At 41.9% G+C, this 24,802-nt stretch overlaps 1 protein-coding gene across 2 annotated transcripts in view; it reads right to left on the bottom strand.

The window, feature by feature from the left end:
* The window catches only part of mast2 (microtubule associated serine/threonine kinase 2), a 112,415-nt gene extending 100,573 nt beyond the window's left edge, over positions 1-11,842 (bottom strand). For both annotated transcript variants that reach the window (XM_041039620.1, XM_041039619.1), the window contains exons 1-2: positions 11,737-11,842; positions 11,004-11,194 (exon numbers count right to left, since the gene is read on the bottom strand). In XM_041039620.1, coding sequence (XP_040895554.1) covers positions 11,004-11,194; positions 11,737-11,749 — 204 coding nt within the window. In that variant the 5' untranslated portion in view covers positions 11,750-11,842. The remainder of the gene's footprint in view (positions 1-11,003; positions 11,195-11,736) is intronic.
* Positions 11,843-24,802: the final 12,960 nt, after the last annotated feature.

The following is a 24,802-nucleotide window of genomic DNA, read 5'->3' on the forward strand; positions in this document are numbered from 1 at the left end:
TGTAGGATTCGTCCGGGTGTTTTCTTACCAGACCTCTCCTACATTTATTCTCCTTTTAATGTATGTTGGTCGGCAAAAGAGCAAATGGAAGAAGTTTTCCTGCAGAAAAAAAAGTCTCAATTTCCACTTGAAACAAGCTTCTTCTCAGCCATGAAAAACCAACACAGAAAAGTCTGAAATAAAAACCTCTTCATTCAGGCTAATTATTTCAGAGAAATTAGTCGCCCGGAGCCTCGGCTGATGTTGTGCTTTGTTTTCCCTCTGTGCATTCCAAATGTGCACTGATCGCACGCAGACACTCAATTTTTCATGGTCTGTCCCTAATTGCTGTCTGCAGTCAGTCATGCTGGCACTCACTGCAGGAGCTGACTTTTGGCATGAGAAAGTGTGTGTGTGTGTGTGTGTGTGTGTTTGCACGTGTGAATTGGCAGGTAATTAACTCAATATAGTCAAAAATCAAGTGGAAGCAAATGAACCAGTAAACCTAATTCTGGTGTGTGTCTGAGTGTGAGATTTTTGAGCATGTTTCTGTGGATGACGAGCATGTGCAGGCAGGAGGTAATGAGCCGAGTACAGACAAAGTGAAAAGAAAAAAAAATGGAAAACAACGAGAAAATGAACGAACCATCTGACTTCTTCCCATTAGCTGCAAAGTAGTGGAACATCTGCAGGGCTGGAAATGGAGTCAGGTTAATATTTTCATTAGTACATACACACACACACACTGTCCATCTATCCAAAGCTCTACTTTTCCACGCTTGGCTGGAAGGCTAAAAGCCCTTTGGTGCTTAATAAGGTAGGAGGCGAAATCCAGGGTGTGAAGAGGAAGAGAGGAGTTACAGAAGTACACAAGAAAACAGTTAACACACAGGCCAAGAAAAAAACAAGTGATCAAGAAAATGAACAAATATGGCAAAAAAAAAAAAAAAGTAAGTGGAAAGACCAGAAAAGCAAGAACAGAAATTTAGGAGGCTTAATGAAGAAATGCTGGCAGATCTGCAGAGAAGGTCGGTGGTAATTACAGCTTTAGCGGCAGCTGACCGGTGACTCGAGGGCGCCTGCACTGTTGAATACACTCCTCACATTTTCACCCAATTAAAGTCTGTCACCGGGAGGAAAAACTGTAAAGGTTGTGACGATGACAAATGAGCGGAGTGGAGCGGCAGACAGAGCCCAGGGGCTGCATAGTTAACAGGACACCAGCTTCATCCTGCAAAAATGGAAGTGTTTGTTATGAAATCAATCCCCTGAAACGAGCTTTTATTATGTGAGACCAATCGCATGCTTCAATTATTTATGAGTCTATTTAAATCTTGTAATTAAGAACCACATTAGGAGGAAGATCATAAAAGATAAAATACGGTTTTATAGCTGCTTCAACTTTGTAAGTGACAAAAGTCTGAAAGTGAAAATAACTTGCAGTAAAGAGCTTCAGACATACGTCTTATTCTGGAGGTTGGTCACAGTGGTTTTTCACTTCCAGGCTCAGAACAAACTTTAGTCAAACCCAGAAATTTCAGTTAACTCTCTTCAGCCTTTTCACTCCTTACCATAGTGATTTAAATTCAGGAACTATCTAATAAAAAAATAAGATGACAAATCTGAGCAGAGAGTTGGTTTCAGCTTTTCATACTTAGCCCTACTCATGGAAAAGACGAATCTAGATGTAGTCTGCATAACAAGAAGTTCAGCTTTTTTGTCTTGAAATTACATTTGAAAAAGTGGGGATTGTATTATATTTGAGGACTTGAAATTTTCAAATTCATTTCAGACGCTCTCTGCGAATGGAGTGAGCACCTGAATCTGAAGCACTGAGAAAGCTGCAGGTTAGGGGGTGTTTGTAGCCATAATGTGACTTATCTCTTCAAGTCTGTTTACAGTCTGTGTGTTTGGCCTTTATCTGTTTAAGACGTCCAGTTTAACCATAAAGAGTCTCTGACTGAATCTACAGACAAAATGTGTTTGTAACAAGTGAAAATGAAGGAAAAATGTGAAGAGAACCATTCAGAACCAATTAGCTGCACAAGTGTTACACAAATGTGGCATTCATGTTCTGCTTCAATGGGGTTTTTTTTCGTCATGAGAGATAAGACTGGCAGTAGCTCAGAAACTAGCCCAGCAGGATTAGTCTGATTAAATGTTTCTTATCTGTCTTATATTTGGGCCAATACAGTATTTTTAAGATGTGCTGCAGCAGATAAAAAATATACAACCACAGCTGTTGTTCGTTAAAGTGACATGGCAAAGTGAAACTTGTGTAAACTGATTAAAAGTTTAAGATTTGCAAGAAAAAAAAATATTAACCTGACGTGTTTCTCCCTTCATTCCTCTTTACTTCTGCTCCTTGCCTCTGACAGAGCAGACAGCAGGTGCACAAAGCCAGACAGGGCTCCTCACTTCAGCTCCATCTCTGATTCATCCGCCTCCCTCCACCCCCCCTCACCTCCTCTTCCCCCCTGTGCGAGTTTTGTTATTACACTCTGGCTTGATTTATTTATTCTGTCCATCACAGCGTTGCTCTTTTCCCCTCATCCCTCCTTCTGCATAATATTTTCCATCTCATCACGGGACGCTCCACTGGAGTTGTTGAATCTCTTGTCTGCTGAGGTGTGAGATGTGAGATGGGAAGTCAGACCTGTAACCCTCCCGGCTTCCTCTCTGCCCTTCACATTTGACAGTCAAACAAAACAAAACAAAACCCTGCTCACTTTTTCACTCCTGTGTGTCTCAACAGTATCATGGCTTCACTGTCAATGTGCCACTCTTCTCTTTTCTCTTACAAACAGCTTGGCTACAAATAGTCTGTGTGTCACTCATGAGGTTAGATATTAGCTTCAGATATTAGCTCTGTATCTAGTTTTCCATTACAGTTTTAACATGTATAAAAATATCTGAGAAGCCTTTCTGTCTAAAAGAAATTATGTAAAATTTCAAACGACACCCGGCCTTAGCTGTGAGATTCAATAACAGAAAATATCCTCTCAGTCTGAGCAGATACGTGTCAGTCAAGACAGTAAATCACTTTACGATAACTACTGACGCCATTCAAAATGCGTGTGTCCATGTGTTTTTAGACACGGTTGATCACTGAATTTCATCATCAGACCTCTGGAGCAGTGTTTGGTTTTGTTCTTACATTGGATCAGATTTTTGTTAGTGTAGGCGATTTTGTAGAACAAAGACCCGAAGACCTGATTCTGGAGTTCTTCAAGGAAGCATTCTGGGTCCTATTAGATTTCCTCTACACAAGCTCCCTCTATGAAACATTATCATCACAATGTCAACTACACTGTTTTGCTGATGGCACACAACTGTGTATCTCAAATGACCTCAGTTGTCAGAGTGCTAACACTGCACTCACATGATGGTGGTGTTTTTCAGATTCTCGATGTTTTAGCCTCATGAAGTTACTGTTTTCATTCACGTCTGTGGTTTCAGATGGATTGTATGTTTTGGAATTTTTTCATGATTGTCTAACTGAATGGTGGTACCTTTTTTGTGTTAGCTCTCTCATGTCGTTTATCTGTGACACCATTGTTACTGATGCCTGTCTTGGTCTGGACAGTTTTTAAACTGTAATTTTCAATCTTAATCTTAAGGCTTCATGGTGAAAATTAAAGTAAAATAAAAATAAATAAAATAATACTGGCTAATAAAAAACAGAAAGCGAGCAACAGAAACAAAAATTAATATGGATGATCTTTTATATTTTTTTAGCACAATAATATGTGAAGATCCTAAAAGTTCACGTTAAAGTAATGAGGCAGCTCTGTTATAGTCCTGTGAGACAATGGTGAGATTCCCTGACTTCTCCCCGGCTAGATTATTCCACTAAAAAATTCACAAAGTGAGTCCCTTCACGCAGCCAGTGGGAAATGCTGGTGAGTTTTCTCAGAGAGCCACTGTCTGAAGTGAAGCTGTTCGTTACTAAAAGCACTCGCTGCTGCGTCTCTCTTCTGCAGCGGAGTCCAAGTTCAAACAAGGACAATGCAGTCGTGTGGAGCCGAGCTGAGCGGACTCGTCTCTCACCTGAAGTTACTGTTCGCCTGCCAACTCGACTCGGCTCTGTACTTTCTTCCACCAACACACCGACTGACTCCTCTTAAGCTTAAGCCTCTCCTCCTCAACTTCAAGAGGATCAAGAGATGAAAGTGGAGAGAAAGGAAGGAAGAAGACTGAAGTGAAGACAGAGAGAAGATGATAGAGCCAGAATAGGAATGAAGAAAATGGCAGCAACAATATAGAGATAAAAAAAAAGAAAGAGATTGAAATAAAGGAATAAAGAGCAGCAAAGACAACCATAAGAGACAGCACGAAAAGGAAGGAAAGCTTGGCTGCAACACATGCCTACATCAGGTAACTGTAAGTATTAATGCTGGGTAATTTTTTGAAGCCCTGTCTCATAACTGAGGGGATTATAGAAGAAAGGGGAATGCATGGAACGTGTCATCCACATGGGAGAACTGCTTCTCTGTCCTATAGATTAATGGAATCAACACACATGCTCTCTACTTTAATCTGAGCATGAAGGACAGAGGAAGCTTCGCTGTGTTCATGTACGAGGCATGTCTGCACGCTGAACCAGAGAGGACACAGTGTGAGGGATGATCCGCTGGGAGTAGATTTCATTATGTGGTTCTCATTTTAGAAATAACAGCACACAAAAAAGGTGCCACAATTTTAGTGTCACCCATTTAAAGGGCTGGTTCACACAAATGTCAAAAACCATGGCGCTGTCACCCTGGATGATCCACTGAACATAGGGTGAGTGGGTTTATAGGGGCTCTTTCTTCAGGAGAACATCAAAGGACCGACTTTATCTTCAGAACCTGCTTTAAAAACAGGTGTTTTAAGAAGATGTTTTATCATCCACAAAATGTAAAATGTTGTCAAGTGAATATCTCTCAAACTGTGTTTCCTGTGTTTCCACAGGCTACAGAACAGCAGACCGTATCCGTCTCAGCTACAGTCGCCTGGTGGTTTCTGTTACCATCCTGACCCACACAGACTCCAGATGGCACTGTTGACAGCAGCAGACTCGGGCCCTGGATGTCTGCTTAGCTCGGCAGTCCTGTTTGTTTAGACAGTTCCCGATTTAAATTAAAATTCTGCTTGTTTTATTTCACCAAGCAAAGTTCTTTTTTAACTTTTGCTTGTGATTAAATAGCATTTCAACCTGGGTTGCTATTGCATATATGTGTGCATACATTTATATATTGTGTGTGTATAGTGTGTATATGTGTGTGTTGAAGGAGGACAGGAATGTGTGTCCTGCTGTCTCTCAGCAGGTGAAGTCAGAACAGAACAGTTTCCTCTTTTAGCAATGAATCATGATGATGACAAGGACAACCGACAGCCTGCGGCAAGATGAAGAGGTGTGTGTGTGTGTGTGTGTGAAGTGAATGTGAAAAGAAGCAGGAGAGGCATCATGTAGATAAGCAAGGACACACACACACACACACACATACACACACACACACACACGTTGTGCTCTTTCTGTTCACCATCTCCTCGGAGAGCGTCCGGCCTTCAGCATGAGTCATCAGCACAGTATCTACCCTCACAGCACTTTACAGTCTTGGTTTTCCTGTGTTTTCTACCAGGAGAAATCTCTGAGTCTCTCTCAGTCAGAATGAAACCTGTGCTGAGTTTACTGGTTTCATTTGGCCCCATTTGCTCCAGAATTAACAACAGCACCACGTCAGCACCACAGCTGCACAGGAAACTTTATCTTTGCATTTTAATTCTAGAGAACAGCAGCAGCTGCTGTGTGCACCCGAAACAACAAGGAGGCATCTGAAAGCACATGAAAACACCACAGTGTTGCTGTTTCCATTAAACTATTGCAGAACTTTTACATGAATTTCTGAAATTTCTTAAAAAAAAAAAAACATTATTCAAAAGGATATGACACAATGGAGTGTTAGTAACTTTTGCTGTGTGTTATTGAGAAATAAATACACTTTCATTTACAAAACAAGAAAGAGAAACAAGAAGATTGTCAGCGGTGTCAAATGAAAGCAGCAGCTTAAAAACACTTTGTGCAGGATTTCTGAAGGATTATAGGATCACATTTTGCTGCCATATGTTTCTGTTTGCAGAAAATGAGGCAATCTCCCTGAAAACGACTGTGTGTGTGGCTCCATCCCACTCATCCCTGTTTCTGTGTCTTTTCTGAATCTGCCGCCGGGGATCTCAAAAGTCTGAACTTTTCAAATTCTACACTTGGTGGTTTTACTAATAAATTACTGGTGCGACAACATTTACAGTCTACTGTCACACAAACCTCCACCTGCCAGAATCATCCTAATGGAAACAACTGGGATCAGTTATCACAGATCCCAACATGTCAACAACAGACAGACAAAAGCGTCCAAATCCCAGTGTTATCAGTGCTCAGTCCAACCAGTGGAAAAATGTTTGGATATCAAAGGCTCTCCAGCCATTAAACTGACCGTCTCCAACACTGTCTCTGTCAGTAAAGGCGGAGGAGACTATGCACGGGCGCAGTAATTATTCAACATGTTCTCATGTATATTTAAGCGGCAGCTGCATCAGCCTGTTCCTCTGCAGTTCCAGCACAGCAGCATGGGGGACGGGGTCACTGAGGCCGAGGCCTGACGTCTGCAGACAGTAAGTGATCTTCACAAAGAGCTGTGTGTCTGAACGCTGCTCCGACTGGTCCAGGTTCTATTCATCTCTGTTTGCACTGATGAACATCTTACAGAGGACAGTTCATCTCATGTTTCCAAGATGAAAGTAGCTTACAGGCTAAACAAGACACAACAATTTACAACACGGAAGAATAAAGTGAAAAAATATGTCAAACAAATGCAAAGAGCTCATTACATGTCCTGCTTAAAGCATGATGGGAATGAGAAGCCAGTTTAAGCTATTTCACAAAGATGTGAAAACATTTATGGGGAAAAAAAGAGCAAAAGAGAGCGACAATAGAAACCAGAAATTCCATGATTAATATTGATCCTCTCATCTCAAAAAGAAAGTGAAAATTTCTTTCTTTCTCAAAAAGTTAAACTCAAATTCTTTCAATGTGAAAACAGAGTAAAGCATCTGGTGCTCAGAGTCAGTGTCCGGACAGCGAGCATGGAGGAAAACTTCAGTTTACTGTCTGAGGGTCAGTTTCAGTGGAGTAAACAGATAAACAACAAGCCAATAGAGACTTTTTTTTTTATTTACCTGGACCTGGTTGAGATCTGCTTGGTTCAAGCTCTCATGAATCTGCCTCCGTCCCAGCAGAGTCTCACTGTGTTTAATGATGATGTGCCGAAACACAGGCTGCAACAATACAGCAGCACTGCTCTTTCATGTTCAGCCCTGTATTCCAACACTGTCGTCCATTTCTTTTTCCACCAAAACAAATGCTAATAATATGCTAATCTGATTGTGTGTTATTGTGAAGTTTCACCCCTTCAGTGAATGAAGCTGCCCGGTGAAAGAACTGAGCTCTCAAAGAGACTCGAGACAGAAAAAGATGATGTTCTTTCTTCTTCAAATATTCTATGTGTCCATATACTGTCCAGGTGCAGAGCACTTAGGGGCGATTTTACTGGAAACACAAAAGCACACACACACACACACACACACACACACACACACACACCACCTGCCACTTGAAGGGGTTACCAGGCAATGCTTGGTTGTTACCCGAGGAAAACACACACGCATGCATTTAAACAGAAGTGTGTCAGAGAGAAGGGAAGCAGGAGCTAGCAGACCTTGTCCATTAGTCAAGAGGTAAACACCATCTGGATGTCCACAAATGTTTTCCCCAACACACACACACATGCTCCATGGGCTCCATTCAATTCACTTAGTCACACCACACACACACACACACACACACACAGGGACACATCAACAACACAGGTGTTAAAAACACACGCGTACACACAGAGACCCCAAGGGAGGACATTTTCTGTCCATTAACATCCTGGGTGGACTGACACACTTTTTAATTCAAACACCACAGAGACAAATAAATTAAGCTACTAATCCTCTGACTACAGCAGCCTTAAAGAGATTTTATAAGTGATGTCATGTCAACCAGGACCAAGTAATGAGTGATATTTTACTGTTCAGCAACATGTATGTTTCTCTCCTTATCATATAACCATAATATCAACATGTAATATAACTGTCACTATAATCAATACACATAATCCCTGGACAACACTGACTTTCCTCATAAACTCCATTACAAAGATCAATTAAAGGAATAATTGACAATAAAACAACCTGATAGAAACCTCCGTCTACAACATACTGTATGTTCTTGTTTTCACAAAATATGACACAAAAGGTAAGAAGACAAGCAGAAGAGATGAAATGAATGAAAAACAGAGAAGAGAATCACAGGGGCTCAGGTGTTCTTCCTAAACCCTAATGTAAGTTAATTCAAACCAGGAGATGGAGCTTTAAGCCCTGTAATATAAAAACTCTGACAGCTGTGACCCTGAGGAGAACAACACTGGACTGAAATATGATGTGTATGAACTGCTGTTTACTAAGAAACAGAATGAGAGTGACTGAAACACAGACAGTAACCGTGAACAGGAGAGAGGGAAGAGTCTGCCAAAGAAAAGGAACACATTAATAAACTCGCCCTTGAGAAATATAATAACCTGTGATTATATGCTCGGGTAGAATAACTCTGCAGATCATATTTTCCGTTTTAAATCCAGGCTACAATTTCCTGCTGGCTGCATCCACCCCTCTCAGGGACTCCGAAGGAAGAAAAAGCTAATTATGAAACCGTTCAAACCGGCCAAAACAAACTGCAGACACAATTCATTTTAGCTTCATGGGTTTTTGTCCAACTGACACTCACCACAGACGGTGGTCCTTTAACCAGCCCTACCACAGACACCCAGAAAAAGACATGTTTTTATCCCTGGAACAATATTTACGGACTCTGTGTGACTCTGTGCTGAGTCTATGGACAGCTGCTCATTTCTATGTGGTTTATAGAGTTTAGAGCTTTACAGGCTGGAGACATCCAGAGCAACTTAAAGGAACAATTGAAATGTTCAGGATGTGAGTTTGATTATATGAGTAAACTGTGAGATGAACGACAGCACTGGTAGTGTGTTGTACCATAACATACATTCATAACACACACACACACACACACACAGCTGCTGTAGCACACTGCAGATATGAGACACAGCACTCAGTAAAGATCCTCTAGTTAAACACAGCTGCCACCTGCTGGTAGCTTTCAGCTGCAGTTCATGTTTATCAGGTGTCTCAGTCTTGGACCAGGTAATCCAGATTATTCTCATCCTGAACCTGATCAGGACTCAGCAGGGGGAGTTCTAACGGAGCTCTGAGCTGGATTTCATTCTTCTGTTTTATCAGGTTTTATTTTTATTTCTTAACCCTTTTAACCTCAGACTGCTTTTACTTGGTTTTCACTCCCATTATTTGAAGGTTTACGGGCAAAGTCACTCGATGTGACAAAGAATCACATATGTTGATATTTTCAATCATATAACATACTCAAAAAATACATCATTTACACCTGAGTGGTACCTGAGTTCAGGTTTTTTGGGTGACATCAGTAGGTGCCAATAACTACAACTAAACTGACTGAACTTGAAATTGGTAGTGGGTCCAGTGGAACTGAAATGAAACTATATTAAAATAAAAGAACTACATAAATATCTTTACATTTCATTCATCATTTAAGTAATTTAAAGAACAAAATCAGCTTCTCAGATGTGAAGATTTGCCTTTCCCTTTTCAATTTATTTCAGTTTTTTTTATTGCAGATCAGTAATTTTGCGAGCTCACAGACATCTGACATCATTTTATAAACTAAATCCTTAAGTGCATAACAATCAACATGAAATGACAATTTAAAAAAATGATTATAAAGCCCGGATAAAAACACAGCTTAGATCTAGTTCATGGAAACTGTTTCAAAGAGAGAAAGAAAGATAGAAAGTACTAACCTCCAAACTCTGAATAATAAAAAGGGGAACTAAAAGTTTAGTTTTCTGTCAGAGTGACTGGAAAAAAAAAGGTTGGAGCAGATTAGATTCTCTCTGCAATCCCCTGAACAACCAGCAGGAGGCAGCGTAGAGCAAACACAAGGAGCTGCACTCACACTGCAGCAGCATCCATCTACACTACAGTCATATGGGGTCAGCACTGCACTGTGCTGCGTCTTGACCCATTATACTCTCCAGCAAACACACACACGCACACACACACACACACATACCAAACTACACACACTACACACATCACACAAACTGTAATTTCTGCTTCGTTACTTCCTCTCAGCTGTGAGTAAACAAGTGGTTCTGTGGACATTAAGTGCTTCTGTGTGTGCGTGTGTGCGTGTGTGTGTGTGTGTGTGTGTGTGTGTGGCTGTAAAAGCCTGAGTCATCCTCAGTCTGCCTCCCTGCATTCAGCTGGCAGCAGTTCAGGCTAACAGACAGGATCCATATGGAGTCAGACTGATTCCCTGTGAGTCTGCAGGTATCAGACTATCAGACGACATTAAATACTTTTCAAACAAACCTGAAGCCTCATTTAAGCCTGATTCTTGCCGAATCATGCTGGAGAGCTTCAAACATAAGGTGGCAGATGTGGGGCGAATTCAAGGAATTTTTTTTATACGACCATGATGTAAGTGATTTTGTACCTTTTGTCAAGTGAGACATTTACCTGGTAAAAAGAACCAGACGGGTCAGAACTTTGTTTTAGTCCACTGGAGTTTTCAGAGATAAAATCTCTAATAACAAATTGGGTATATAATATAATAAATGATATAATCCTGGGCTAAACCAAAACACAGGACGACACACAACCCATGTGGATAAACACAACATGTCACCCCTGCATTATTTGTTTAAGAAAATCAAGTCTTCAGATCTGAATCTGAGAGGAAATGACTTGTTAAAATCTTGAGGACTTCTGCAATCTGTGAGTGTGTGGTGTGTGTGTGTGTGTGTGTGTTGGGTTTGTGAACTGACCAGTCCGGTGAGCGATGGGGCAGACTGTCCAAGGGTCTGGCTCCTCATACGGACCAGGTTGTTGACTTCTCCTCCTCCTGCGGATGCTCCCCCAATGGCCCCGGGCCCTCCAAAGCCTCCAGAGGGCCCCTGCCAGGCCAGCTGACTCACCCCGGCGTGCAGACTGCTGGACAGAGGCAGCAGCTGCTTACCTGTGGAGGGAGGGAGGAGAACGTGGAGAGACTAAACACAAACCCAACCAACCTGCTTTTCAGTTACACATGGAAACACAGCTCAGTTCTGTTCACACTGCACCAGAATCACCTGTCTGTGTTTCTCTAAAGTCTAGTGAATCATGTCCACAAACACAAAGCATTACCCGGTGTTTACAATAAAGAAAAATACAACCAATCCCACATTTCTGAGCTGCTGTTTCACACAGGATTAATATTATCAAATGGCCTCTGTTTGGTGAAATATGGCAGTTAATCTGAGGTGGAATTTTCACTTTACAGATTGTGGACTTGGCAGATTGGCAAAGGATTAGGAACATAAAAGATCTGAGCAGCTATCCCGACCTCAGCCAGCACAACCAGTCCTGTGTGAATAAAGCTCAACACAACTAAACTGAGGGTGTGAATTCTTCAGACTGGGGAGGATCACATTTACGCCATGATGAGGTCAAAGATTTAGCAGCTTATTTGTATTTTTCCCCATCCCAGTGTGTAGATATGTGAACAACCGTATGTGTTACCGGTCATGGCCATGCTGCTGCGTCGGGCCCGGCTCTCGTCCTGGCTAAGCTGCCGGTGAAGTTTGGATTTTGTAGCAGCGGTTGCTGCGGGCGACAGGTCGGGATTACTCAGCTTCCTGAAGAGGAGAGGCGGGGGAGCTGCAAAGTCCTTCTGGAGACATAAATAGAAAGAAGAAGAAGACTCGTCAAACTTTGTTCTGATATAATGCTTTAAATCATATTTTACTCACAAACGATATGTCATCAAGGCAGGACATCAAAACCAACAGGTGCAAAAAAAATAGAGCAAGAACCTGAATGGACAGGTGTACAGGTGACCTGACAAGTGTCTCCTTAGCCATAATTTCATGCTGCAATAAGTCTGAAGCCCCTAAACATGATTGACAGTAGGGCTGGACAATGACAAGCGGTTCCAGACATATGAAAACTGCCCATCACCTCCTGAACACATGTTCTGTGCTGCATCCTGGAAAAGCTGATCTTCTTCCAACATCACACGGTTTATTGTGGCATTTACAACATGTCAGATCAGAGCAGTGGTGACACTGCGAAATGTAAACACTGTGTGAGAATAATCTGATGCAAGGAAAGTGATCTCAGGACTTCCTGTGTCAGGTACAAGAATGCAGCCTTTTGTTTCCTATCATATGATCAGTGCTACAAACAAGGATGTTGTGAGGATTTGCTGTTCCTCTCACTGATGTAATTAAATACTGACACATTAAGAGAGTCGGTCCTGACTGTATGAAACAAAATGTACTGTAGGCTCTGCACCTGGTTTCAAGTAACGCAGAGAAATGTGAGGAACTGCAGTCAGACTGCGTAGGGTCCCTGTGAGCGGGCTGAGAGCCAAAACAAAGTCATAAAACACAACGCTAACCACTCACTGACACCACATCTCCTTCTCACATGGTCACTGCACACAGACACACACACTCTAATAGGACACACACATTTGTCTGAACAGTAAAACCTACACACACCTGTTCAAGGTATGCAACGACGGCAGTTAGCAGTGTAAGAGGCACTCAGCAGGGCGATGCCTGCTCTCTCTGTCATTAACTGACTCTCTCTTCCGAAAGCTCCGTCATCAAACAGCTGCAGAGCGAGTGGAGAGTCTGATTTATTATTCAGTTTGCCAGTGATAAAGGAAAAGTCTCAGAGCTTTCCTAAGAGAAAACAGTACAGCCAACACACACACACAGAAGGCATGCGTGTGGGATTCTGGTTCAAACGATTTTGGAAACATCTGCTGTTGTCATGGAAACAAGGCCTGGCCGGGCTCATATCCTCCTCTCCTCTCTCCTCCCAGCATTTGACCAGACTTTTCCAGAAACATCTGGACAGCTCACATTAACACACACACACACACACACACACAAAGCTCCCAGATGGCTGCACGTATGAAAGAACTTTAGTGAAAGCTTCCGTTACTCTTCGCCAGCAAAACCAGAACCAACCGCTCCTCTCAGAGCCGCTGAAACACAGTGATAAACACCCATAAACACACACAGGCAGTGCAATCATGTGCAACCTGCATCCACTAACTCAGGCTGGAGTAAATGAGCCACCACAGGACCTCAGTGAGTACATCACATCAACATATGAAGCCAGTGGGCATGTGTTGCTTCTCATCATGTCAGAGCAGCTACTCGTCTACGACCACGGCCTGAGTGTCTGCACTGCTCTAATACAACAGGAGACATCAAAGGGAAAAACACCTCAGTGTATATGAAGTTATTTTGCCTAAAGCCCACCAAACCCACACTTCAGCTTCAGTGTCATTCACTGATCTATTCTCAGAATACTACAGTGACAAAATACAGCAATCACAATATAAAAGTTCATTTAATATATAATAATAAACAAGGTTATGGAAAACATCACAGTATAAACCTTACACACATAACAACTTAACAGCTTTAACATTGGCTTGAGTTATTGTTGATTGATCCATTTAAACTGAGTGCAGCAAATGATGGGATGTCTCTGGAGGAAGCAAGCTCAGTGTGATATATGCTGAGTGCTGCAGCAGCCTGTCTGCCTGCTGCAGCTCCATGTTTTACCAGCAGGTGGCAAACTGACAACAATCTGTGGAGGGAGTGTGTGATCACCAACAATCTGCTGATCTGAGCTTCTCCAGCAGGCAATGAAAATGAAATGTACTAACACAGAAGATGGCTGAGAGATGTGTGTGCGTGCCTGTGTGTGTGTGGGTGTGTGTGTGTGTGTGTGCGTGTTCTGTTTTTGTGAGGACCAGTTTGAGTTACAGACCTTACAGACTGAATACATTCTGACTAGGTTTAGCGTAAGAGAATAGGGAGTGCATTAAGTCAATGTCCACACAAGTATATAAAGACCAGCGTATGTGTGTGCGTGCACTGGGCTGTGATGTATCACAGCTGTCACCACAGACACACACTGTCAACGAGTCAGCTTTACAAGACTGCTGCTATCAACACACACTGTGCAACTGAGAGCATAGAAGCAGAGAAGTGACAGTGGGAAGTAAACAACACTCCCGTTACACCTCAAACATTATTCACACTCAGCAGAACATGTTCACACACACACATCCAAACATCGTCTTTCTAGTTCTACACAGGCAGACAGACACACAAATTTAGTAACTTAGAACACACACTGTGATGTGTGTGTTCAGTCATCTTATTTCCTCTTGGTCCCACAGAGGAGGGACGAGCAAACACACCTGAAGTCTACAACACAATCTCCACAGCACAGACAGGGTGACAGGAGTGCACTGTGTTTCATAACACACAACAGTAAGTACACATCAGTATATTTATATTGATGTAAGACGAGAAAAAGCAGCACATTTCACATTTGAGGACCTGGAACCATTATTTCTTGAAGAATGACTTAATTAATCAACTGTTTCTGCTGAACTTATCAGTTAATCCACTATTTAAATGTCATCATCGTTGAAGCAATGGGTCCATGATTTCAGACGGACTGATGACTGTAAACTCCACTGAAGTGACAACATTAGCTGTCAGAACATATTAGCTGTGGCTAATTAACATTAACTTTCTTAGTTCTATCTCTGGCTGGCTTTTCAGTGTTTCCCACAGACTCATATGAAAATGAGAACCTTAAAAAAGGCCCTTAAAGAGGACTAGTGCGGACTAGAAAGACCGATGCATACGAACTGATGAAGCCCCTTGGATAAGAGGCGAAACGTCTTCCCAGGCAAATACAAGTCCAGTTGCCTTCGATTCAATTTGAGAGAGAGAGAAGAATGACCTGGATGAATGAGAACATTCACAGACAGCCCTTAAAGAGTAACTGCAGTCTCATAATCCTGCTCGCACTGCAGATTAATCTGGTCATGTTCCATGTGGTCAAACGTTCAACAGATTTTCAATCCGCAGACATTGATGCAGCTTTGCTTTTCCTCCCTGCGAGACAGGTTTTCATTTAATGAACTTAATTCAATGGCCAGTGAACCCTGCTGCACTGCTGTTACCATGGCTATGTGATTAAAAATAGGACAAACACACAGTGACTGTGCACTGGTCATCCTCAAAGTCAAAGCTGTTGAAAGGTTAATTAGATCATTCAACTGTAAAAACTGACTTCTTCTTCTTCTAGCCAAAAAAAAAAGAAAAGAAATTCTGATTTCCTAAATAATATGATTTAGATAGAAAATCTGGACCCAGCAGTTTTTTAACTGGACCAAGATGAAGATCAGAACAGCAATTCAGCTTTCTGATCCAACAAAAATAGATCAGGCTACATCAACTTTCACAAAGGGATTTGATTAAAAAGTTATGACAAAGGCTACCGTCAGTTAACCAAACTAACAAGCAGAACACAATGAAAGGACAGAAAGTCATGTAAACATGCAGAGCAAGTCATCTCTGCTCTAACACTCTGAGGGAAGTAAAACCAGGTTTTCATAATCCTCTTCTCCTTTCCTCTCCCTCTCCCTTCCCTCTTCCTCACCCCCTCATCACATGTGGACCGACATTCATCTTTTGTCACGTCCTGTGGAGAGCCACACCACTTTAATGTAACATGCACATGTACAATCTATCACATCTGTCACTGCATGGAGCTGAACCCAAGCTCCCAGCTGAGCTCAGGTTCTCTCACAGAAGCACTAATGGAGTCAATGGACACAGATCTCGTCAGTGGCCGTTTGGAGCATCAGGTTGAATTCTGTCTCTGACGGTACAGACAGACAGGCAGTGGACAGACAGACCTGCTCGTCAGCACAGCAGCTCTCCCACAGTCTTATCATTTCACTGCAGCTCAGGCCCACACAGCAAGAAAAGAGCCTCAGTCAATCTTGTGTATTGTTTTTCTGGCAGCAGAAGAGGCCTGACGATCCAAAACATGATTTAAAAACTCTCTTGGCTCCAGAGTGTGTTGACTGTTGATCCAATGAGCTGACGGATGAAGAAGTGCTGCAAAATCACCCCTTTGGCTTGCAAGTGAACTTTAATGCAGCGGATGCAAATGCACAGCACAGGGAGACAGATGGTTCGACATTACACAGCAAAGTGCACCATGTGGGATGAAGGAATGAGGTTTGTTGTTGTTGGGGTTATCCTTGTTTTGGTTAGCCGGTGCTGTGAGGAAACAGTCACACGTCGGGTGTGCAGGCTGACCACTAGAGAGAGTGGAAGGCAGATTTCCACATTCAGCGGTTCTGTCTCTTGCTAACAGAGTACTCCGTTCATGTGTGGAAAGAGGAAATTTAAGACGTCTACACACAAACATTTAAATCTATGTATTTTTCACTAAAAACACAAAAAATGATGAGCTTTAGTAGAAAGATGTTCCTGGAGCTCTTCACTGTTTGCTTTCATAAAACCTGGACCTTATTTTTGTAGGTTTTCATATCATTTCTATGGGTTAAAAACAAAACAAAACAACAGTATCTGGTGAATAAAATCCAGGAACATTAAGGCATTACCAAAATAAAGTTCGACGGAGCCAGAAACTGACTGAAACACCTGACACACAGAAGAAAAACTACAGTGAACACTTTGTGTATTTTATTTTTGTCAAATTTACTTACTTCCAGTATGTTAGTCATGTGGCAGTGCAGTTGCAAACAGGAACTGTTTTGGAATGAGTCCTATGAGCTACTGTACAGTTACAAATAACCAAATTCACAATTTTCTTAACATCCGTGACTTGTTTGTTTGTTTTCTAAGTTTAATTTTCCATCACCACAGCTGATTTCTCATTCCCCAGCAGGTCACTGGACTACACACTACAATACTATTCAAAGACAGTATATGGTGCATATGTGTCAAATGTAATTTACACCCTGGTGGCAGCAGCTTCTGCTCTGGGAATCATCATCATGTGTTCCTTCAAGCCTGTCTCATGTCTCAGTCACCCTACGGTGTCAGCAGACTAAAGGTACATTACGTACCTATAGCACTGTTTACCTTTGTGTGTCTCTTTTGTCAACCTCTCATGTCTCAGCCATGTGCTTAGGAAAGAATTCCATTAAAAAGATCTGCACGGTGGATCCTTGTTAGTGTCTCAACCTGCTGCTTACAGACCTGGTTCTGCTGCTGTTTGGCCTCCAGCTACTGAACTGGCCGGTGTTCGCTGTCAGCACAGTGACGAGGAGACAGCACGCTCAGAGTACACACTCTACCCACTGCTTCACCAGTCCTGCACTAAGGAACAATCTACATGCGTCACCTGCTCACAGTTCAAAGTTCTGTAGACATGTTATATTTGGTACCGACACATTTCAGTCAGTACCAAAAAAATCACTGAGGTTCAACAACCGAAATAAATTTAACCAAAAGCACTTTTGATAATTAAGGGTATACTTATATATTCTTTTATCAAGCAGAAAACACTGAACATTCAGTGATTCCAGCTTCTCAGGTGAGCTGACAAACATTCACTCTCCACTCAAATAAATGAAAAAGATTATTTCTGTGTGTCAAGACTGTCTGGGCATTGTTTGAAATGTTTCGACACTTGTACTAATACAACACCAAAACCGTTTGATACCCAGGCCTAGAAGTCAAAGGTGTTCTGGGAAATGTAGAGACGGACCCAGAAACACGAGTGAACCTGACCCTGCTGATGTTGGAGCCGTTGTCAGAGGTGAACAGGTTAACAGTCTCAGAGCAATCTGAGAGAATTCAGCCTGTTACATCATGAGATTAATCACATGTGTGTCTGAGCAGGATTACATTGCATCATACTTGCTTCCTGTCATGCTGCGTCAGAGGTGTGTGTGTGTGTGTGTGTGTGTGTGTGTGTGTGTGTGTGTGTGTGTGTGTGTGTGAGAGAGTATATGGCTGTTAATCAGAGTTGATACATGTGCTGATGTGTTCCAGCTGTGTTCAAGCTGGAACAAGGTGCTTTGGGAGAAAAAAAAGGAGGGAGGGATATGACAGAGAGACAAATGTAAGGAAAAGAAGGAGAAAAAAGGAGCAAAGTGGTCTGACAGATGGATGTGAATGATGGAGGGAGAATGCAGGGAGGAGTGTGAAGTGAGCCAGGACAAATGCTGCCTATCCTCAGCTGTGGTTTGAGGAAAACTGTTCGTCTACACGCAAAGAAAGAACAGAAAAACAAAATCCACAGTCCCTCAAATAACACCAAGGAGGATAAATTGCTTTAATGAGCTGAAAAGCACAATCAGAAGACTTAGTGTGGTTCATTCACATGAACATGTGACATGAAAGAAAACTGTGAGGAATGTTATTGTGCTGTTTTGTGTGTTTCCATTAAACAACCACAGGTCAAATTCAAATCCGTCTAAAGAAAACAGCTCCAAAACTGCACTTGGCTCTCGGCAACGCGAGCTTTAAGTCTGTTCACTCCAATATAAGCAACCAGTTTTTCTTAATGACACTTTAAGTGGGCTAAATGTTCCTTCAAATTCCTTCAAGTACATTAAAATGATCTCAGCGTGCAGCGTTTTGTTTGGGGAAGCTGGTAAGGCACACGGTAAAACCGGCTCCAGATTTCAGATGACAGATTATTATTGTTTCGTCAGTGACTTGGATCTGGAACCACTACAGGAGGCAGACTGATGGTTTCTGTGCAGAGAATCACCGTCTTAAGGTTAATCGGTAACAGCTCAGGCACTGTTGTTAACGGCAACTGTACAAACACAGTGACGTCTGACCACATTATAACCTCTGAATCGACCGCATGTTCATTCACACTCCGTCAGACAGAAACACACAACGAGGAGGGAAAACAGTGGAACCATTCACTGGACCCAGTGTACAGTCCAGCCCAACACTGTATCAGCCAACTGTGAACTTCACAGGTTAGAAACTCTGACAAAACACTGCAGACACCACTAGGAAAACCTTCAGACTGATCATCCTCAAACTGAGACCGGGAGATATTTGAGAACTGACAACTCCCCTGGAGGTATAATTCAGAGAACAGGACACACTGTGTTCAGGTTTCACATTATAAAAACCAGAACAAAAAAAAACATAATTAAAATTAAAAAAAACCTGAGCTTAGTCAAAGAAGAAAATGCAAAAGAGCTGAGAGAAACAAGTTTTTTTTTTAATGTGGTACCTGCATCTTAGTCATCTGCTGTAGACAAAGCATTGATGTCATGCTGCCACTCACTGTTACAGGTCTGCACTGGACAAAAACAAAGAATGACAGGTTTTGATTTCATGGTTCTATAAAGCGACAATATCTCTGGTTCATGTCAAGGCCCGTGTTGCTCATCACATCCTTCTCTATCACCACAGTGACTATGAAAAACACAAGGTCTTAATGACTCATATTTTTCTTGTGCAGATATTTAATCCATAAAATGCACCACATTTTATAGATATAAGAACAGACTTGGATCTTATGGAGGCAGAGAGCACCAGTGCTACTGTGCTGAGAGAGAACACAGGCAGGAGTCATCGGCCTGTGATCAGCTTTTGTCTACTCAACGTTCAATAAGGAGGAGGAGAGAGGAAAAGGTCAGAGTCTGGGAATTAACTCTGGGCCTGATTAAAATCAAGGTTAGGTGTTAGCAGTGGTTAATTAGGGACTCAATGAATTAAAATAGTCTAATAAGGTTGAATGTTTTCTGTATGTTAGAAAACATCCTAACTGTGGCCTTGAAGATATCTCAGCTGTTTCAGGTTTGCTAAAGCTTTAAAGAAATTCTCTGGATTTTTTTATTTTATTTTATTTTATTTAACATTTTAGTCTAAAAAAAAATGTCCCAATCAATAAACCCCAGACAATCTGCAAACTATGTTAACTGCTTAGAAGATGAAAGGATTTGCTGCCACATCAAATAAGCCATGATTACATAAAATTAAATAAGAGTCTTTAACTCTATTACTACAAGGCCTGTTTCTTAATTTTCATAAACTTGTTTGGCTGAAAATTGAAGGAGAAATCTGGCTTTTGCAGAACAGCTGCCAGGATTTTTCTGTCTGAAAAATTGAAACGACAGTCCAAACAAATACCCAACGAGCCATTGCCAGACCACAGTGACTACAGCAAAACATTATCAGCCGGCTTTGTGAGGTGTTTCAACGCACACAAATGCAGCTGAAGTCCTGATATGTATGTCCTTTATGCATTTTTCAGTGGGTTGACTGCAGCTAATATTTTGTCTCTATCTGTGTGCGGCAGCTGTCAGAGCAGAGATCACATTATGGCAGGCAGCAATGTCACCTTTAAAGTGAAACTCCACAGCAGGCACCCACCCTGCCGAGGAGTGCTCCGAGGACCAACAGGCTCTCTGGCCTTTGTGTGAAACTGCAAACAGACAAATGTGAGTCCATCAGCTACAGCAACAACAACAGCTACAGAAAACAGCCACAAGTTAAAAAGTCGGTGCAGAGACACGCCCACAGTCAGCTGATACCGAGGAACGGCTGGCAGAGATAAGAGACCTTCTGGGGAGACTCCACCACTGGGTCACCATGAGGTCACGTGTGCCCTCCCAAACACACAGAGGGTGGGTGAGGGCAAAACGCCAACCTTAAACTTTCCATATCTACAACCTTTCAAACTGGGCTCTGCGATCTGACTGTGTCATGTTATGAAACCCATAAAGAGGAGCTGAGAGAGGCCTGAGCTCCACCACTGCTTCCAACAACGGTGAAGGACAGTGAAGGTCCATGTATGCTGCTCTGTAGTCAAACATGGTGTCCACTGCATCAAGTGTGTTGATTTTCCACAGCCACTGCAGTTTGTGTGGCTTTTATTCTTTTTGTCTGCTTTTTATTTTTTGCCAGAAACCATGAATATGTTACTGCAATAACAACAACTGCTGGTGTCATTTTTCAGCTGCAGCTAATTAGTGTTAATTCCATAGCTGGGTAAAGAACAGATGAAAGAGGAGACCATTGTCTGTTTAGTGTCCCATCCACATGACAGTGTCTGGACTATGTAGGCTGGACCGAATTTGCCTGACTGTGTCACATTACTTTCCAGGTAGTTTGCTAAGCAACAACCGTGTGCAAATGACAAGTGGCCAGACAATTAAACTTCAAACAAGTGGTACTACATATGCTCTGGTAGAATATGTATGAAAAGTTTTACAAAACTTGAAATTATTTGCATTTCTTGCATGTGTCTGCAGGTCTCCAAGACATGGTAACTATATGAATATGAATGAATGAAGGAGGGTGTCAGTGTTCTCGGTTTTCATTACACCTGAGCCCCAAGTCTTCAGCCCCAAGTCTTCAGGCTGTACATGTTTACATTTTGATGAACCTGTCGGCCTGTTTATTGATGGGAAGTTCATCGACTTGTTCCAAAGGGGTGAAAGCTCAAAATCGCAGCCTTAAGCTCAAGCAGCTACAGTATGGTGCGGTCACAGTGTCATTTAGCCACCTTCAGTCAGGCTGCTATATGGTAGATGCAAGTAAGGACAGGAAGCTGGGGTGAAACAAAACTCTGAAGCCTGATATACTGGGCTACAGACAGAGACTAAGGCAAAGACTGAACAAAAATTTAAGACATGCAGAAATAAAGACAAACAACAAAAGGAAAAAAAAATAAAGAAGACACAGCAGGTCATCTGCAGCCTGTCTCCTTTAATGCCCCGTCTCCCAGTGTGAGGTGACCTTCACTGGCCAGCTCAGTCCCACCAGGGGACACGAGGTAAATAAACCACTGCTGAGCCACAGTCCAGATAACAACATGGTTGCTGTGGATCTCTTCATTAAAAAAAGAAAAAAAGGTTTGGAGGCAGCCGCAGTGAGTGAGAGCTGAGTACAGTGAGAGGAGACAGAAATGAGGGGTGGAAATGTTACGGGGAGGGAGGCTTCTTTGTGAACAGTGGGTCGCATTCAGAAAATGTCACTCTGTGAAATGTCACGCCTCCTTCTTCATCCTCATCCTCCTCCCTATGTCTGCACTCAGCAAATCGTCTGTGCCAGGACGCAAGAGAGGCTCACAAAGGTTGGACTTTGCCTTTTCTGCCCTCAAATACAAACACATATTGTTGTGGGAGAAGGAAAATAACAACAAGGGCCAGAGCTGGTGTATGAGAACACGGAGAAAAGCCGATCGGTCATTTCAGTTTCCACACATCAGTTTGTTTAAAGAATTCCATTATTTTTGAAGAGAGAGGATCAGAGATGGATCAGAGTCCAGAGCCCTTCTCAAAAGACAGCACTGCTTCATGAAGAATTCATGTGTAGACTGGGACTTTTCAGCCGAATCATGAAATATCTATTCTTACACTCAAATTCTTAAACTTAATCTTTGCATCTGCACGTCATACCTTGAACATGGGCACATTTGTGCAAAATGTTGTGTGGAGGCTAAGACAGTTTCCTTTTTTTTTTTTAATGCTGTAAAATATCACAGGAAAATGTGAGTACAATCATGAGTAAATTTAGGGCAATACGTAATTTCATATTCACAAGAAAACATCAGTGTCGCTTGCCTGTAGAATAAAAATAAACAGAAAAGAACATAAATTCTGCAAAGCTCTTTTATATTTATGTAGCTTTGGTGTTTGCTGATTTAATTTAATCTTCAAGAATCCAATCAAATCTAATCAAATTGGGATTTTGTGGACTGAAAGTGAATGGAACCAGAAGATCAGAGCCAGTATCCAGTCTCGGTCTAAACAAAAGCTCCTGTCAGACAGTAGCTTTGTTACTCATAAACACAGACGAATCATGTGCAACACAAACAAAACATAATCAACATCAAATATGGTTTGAGTTCGTTTTTGTGTTTTAGTTACACAGTGAGCTTGAAAATCCCACAGTCCCTCAAGAAAACCCTTCAACACAAAACACATTCACACACACAGGCACGCACACACTACACGTCCATTAGCATTTAGACCAGAGAATAATAAAGTGGGTTGAGAAGTTAAATGGCTTTTCATACAGCTGCTCTGCCACAGAGATAAAGCTCATTAAATGTTTGGCACTGACCCAAAAGAAAATGGGCGATGAGGAAATTAGTGTGTAATCGTGCAGGTTCATATGAGTGTGGTGTTTTGACTGTCTGCAGCAGAGGAACAGAATGACTTAGTCAACAGCTGGAGACAGTCTTCATGCCAAGAGACACCTGGAAGGGGTGTCTACCTGTCTATGAGATTCACTGCCAGAGGAAATAATGTCTGGAATTTTCTTAATATTGTAATGTTCTGTAGCTCAGGTCTGAGTTTACCAGCTCTTTTTTTTCCCCTGCCCACCTCCACCTTCAGCAGCAGGACGGGTGGGTTGTCTATCAGGGGAATTAGCAAACAGAGACAACACTGCCACCAAACACTGAACTGGTCATCACAACCCCCCCCGTGTGTGTAGCACTCAGACTCAGACACCTTCAGCTGCAGCTCCTTGTTTAGAGGATGAGGAACCAGCAAATTGGATTTTCACAGCTCCACTCTGCTTAGCATAAACTCCATGCTACTTCCTATTCATGATGCAATTTGTCTGCTTGGGATTTCAAAGACACACAACTGGGGCAGAGGGTGCTTTTCTGGCCCGGAGCTGTAGCCTCGTTAAGGCTTTCTGCCGTAGATAAAAGGAGGATTTTGGAGGAAGTGGTGGAGACGCTGAAAACACTTCATAGTTTATTTATACAACTAAAAGGCAAATTGCCTGTTTGATTGTCCCAGTGTAACATTTTTTATAATGGCTCTACCAGAACTACGAAATTATAGCCGTGTGCTGTGTTTTGGTATGTTGTTACTTCTTGAACCAGTGGTTCTGTTTAAATACCACCACATTTTGATTTTCTTTTCTTCCTGCACAAAACTTGAACCACTAAGCTGAACCGTTCTTTCACTCACAGAATGTAATTAGCAAGCAGTCTCTGTTGCTTTTGTGTTTATGTGTAAAATATACAAAATATTTTGGCAACAAAACACTTGAAATTCATACAGATATTGGACAGAGTAAATGTACAACTGGTTTCAAAAAGAGGCAAAGATAGATCTGAATCAAATTTGCTAATTAAAATAAATCTGTTCATTAAATCTGCGGCTACAGTGTAACTGCACTTGAACTGTATTTTTGGTTTATTTCATTTTCTTTCATTGTGTTTTTCATTGATGTTGTTCCAATGCATTTCTTTCCCTTATGTAAAGCATTCCAAATTGTCTGTGTATGAAAGGTGCTACACAATTATAACAATTATAGCTAATTTACTGGTCATGAGATTACATTGTGTCCACATGTATTCCTTCTGGGACATGCTGGTACCTTGATGAGTGAAGAAGCTGGATGTGAAACGCATCATTTGATCCAAATGAAACAACTTTTTTTTTTTTTTAAATCTTATGCAGAAATACAGAACAACCTCTAGAGATCTGAGCGTGCTGTGAGATGTGAACTTCAACAAGAGAAACAACATGGACTTTGGCAGCACAGCAGGTCAGAGAGACAGCCTTTAAAAATGACAGAGAGGTACGCAGAGACTGCTGCAGCCTGGACGAGAGCGATCGGCGGATTCAGGGCCGAGTTCCAGGTCGTTAACTCAGGCTTTCATTTGCCAGGACTCTGAGGATTACACAGCATTATAACTGGAAACATAAAGCTCGTGGATTCAACAACAAGTCAAGCAGGAGGGGGGTGCTGTTCTCTAGTAGCTGCATCAAATCATG

Source organism: Toxotes jaculatrix, chromosome 6 (assembly GCF_017976425.1).
Source record: "Toxotes jaculatrix isolate fToxJac2 chromosome 6, fToxJac2.pri, whole genome shotgun sequence".
NCBI lineage: Eukaryota > Metazoa > Chordata > Actinopteri > Toxotidae > Toxotes > Toxotes jaculatrix.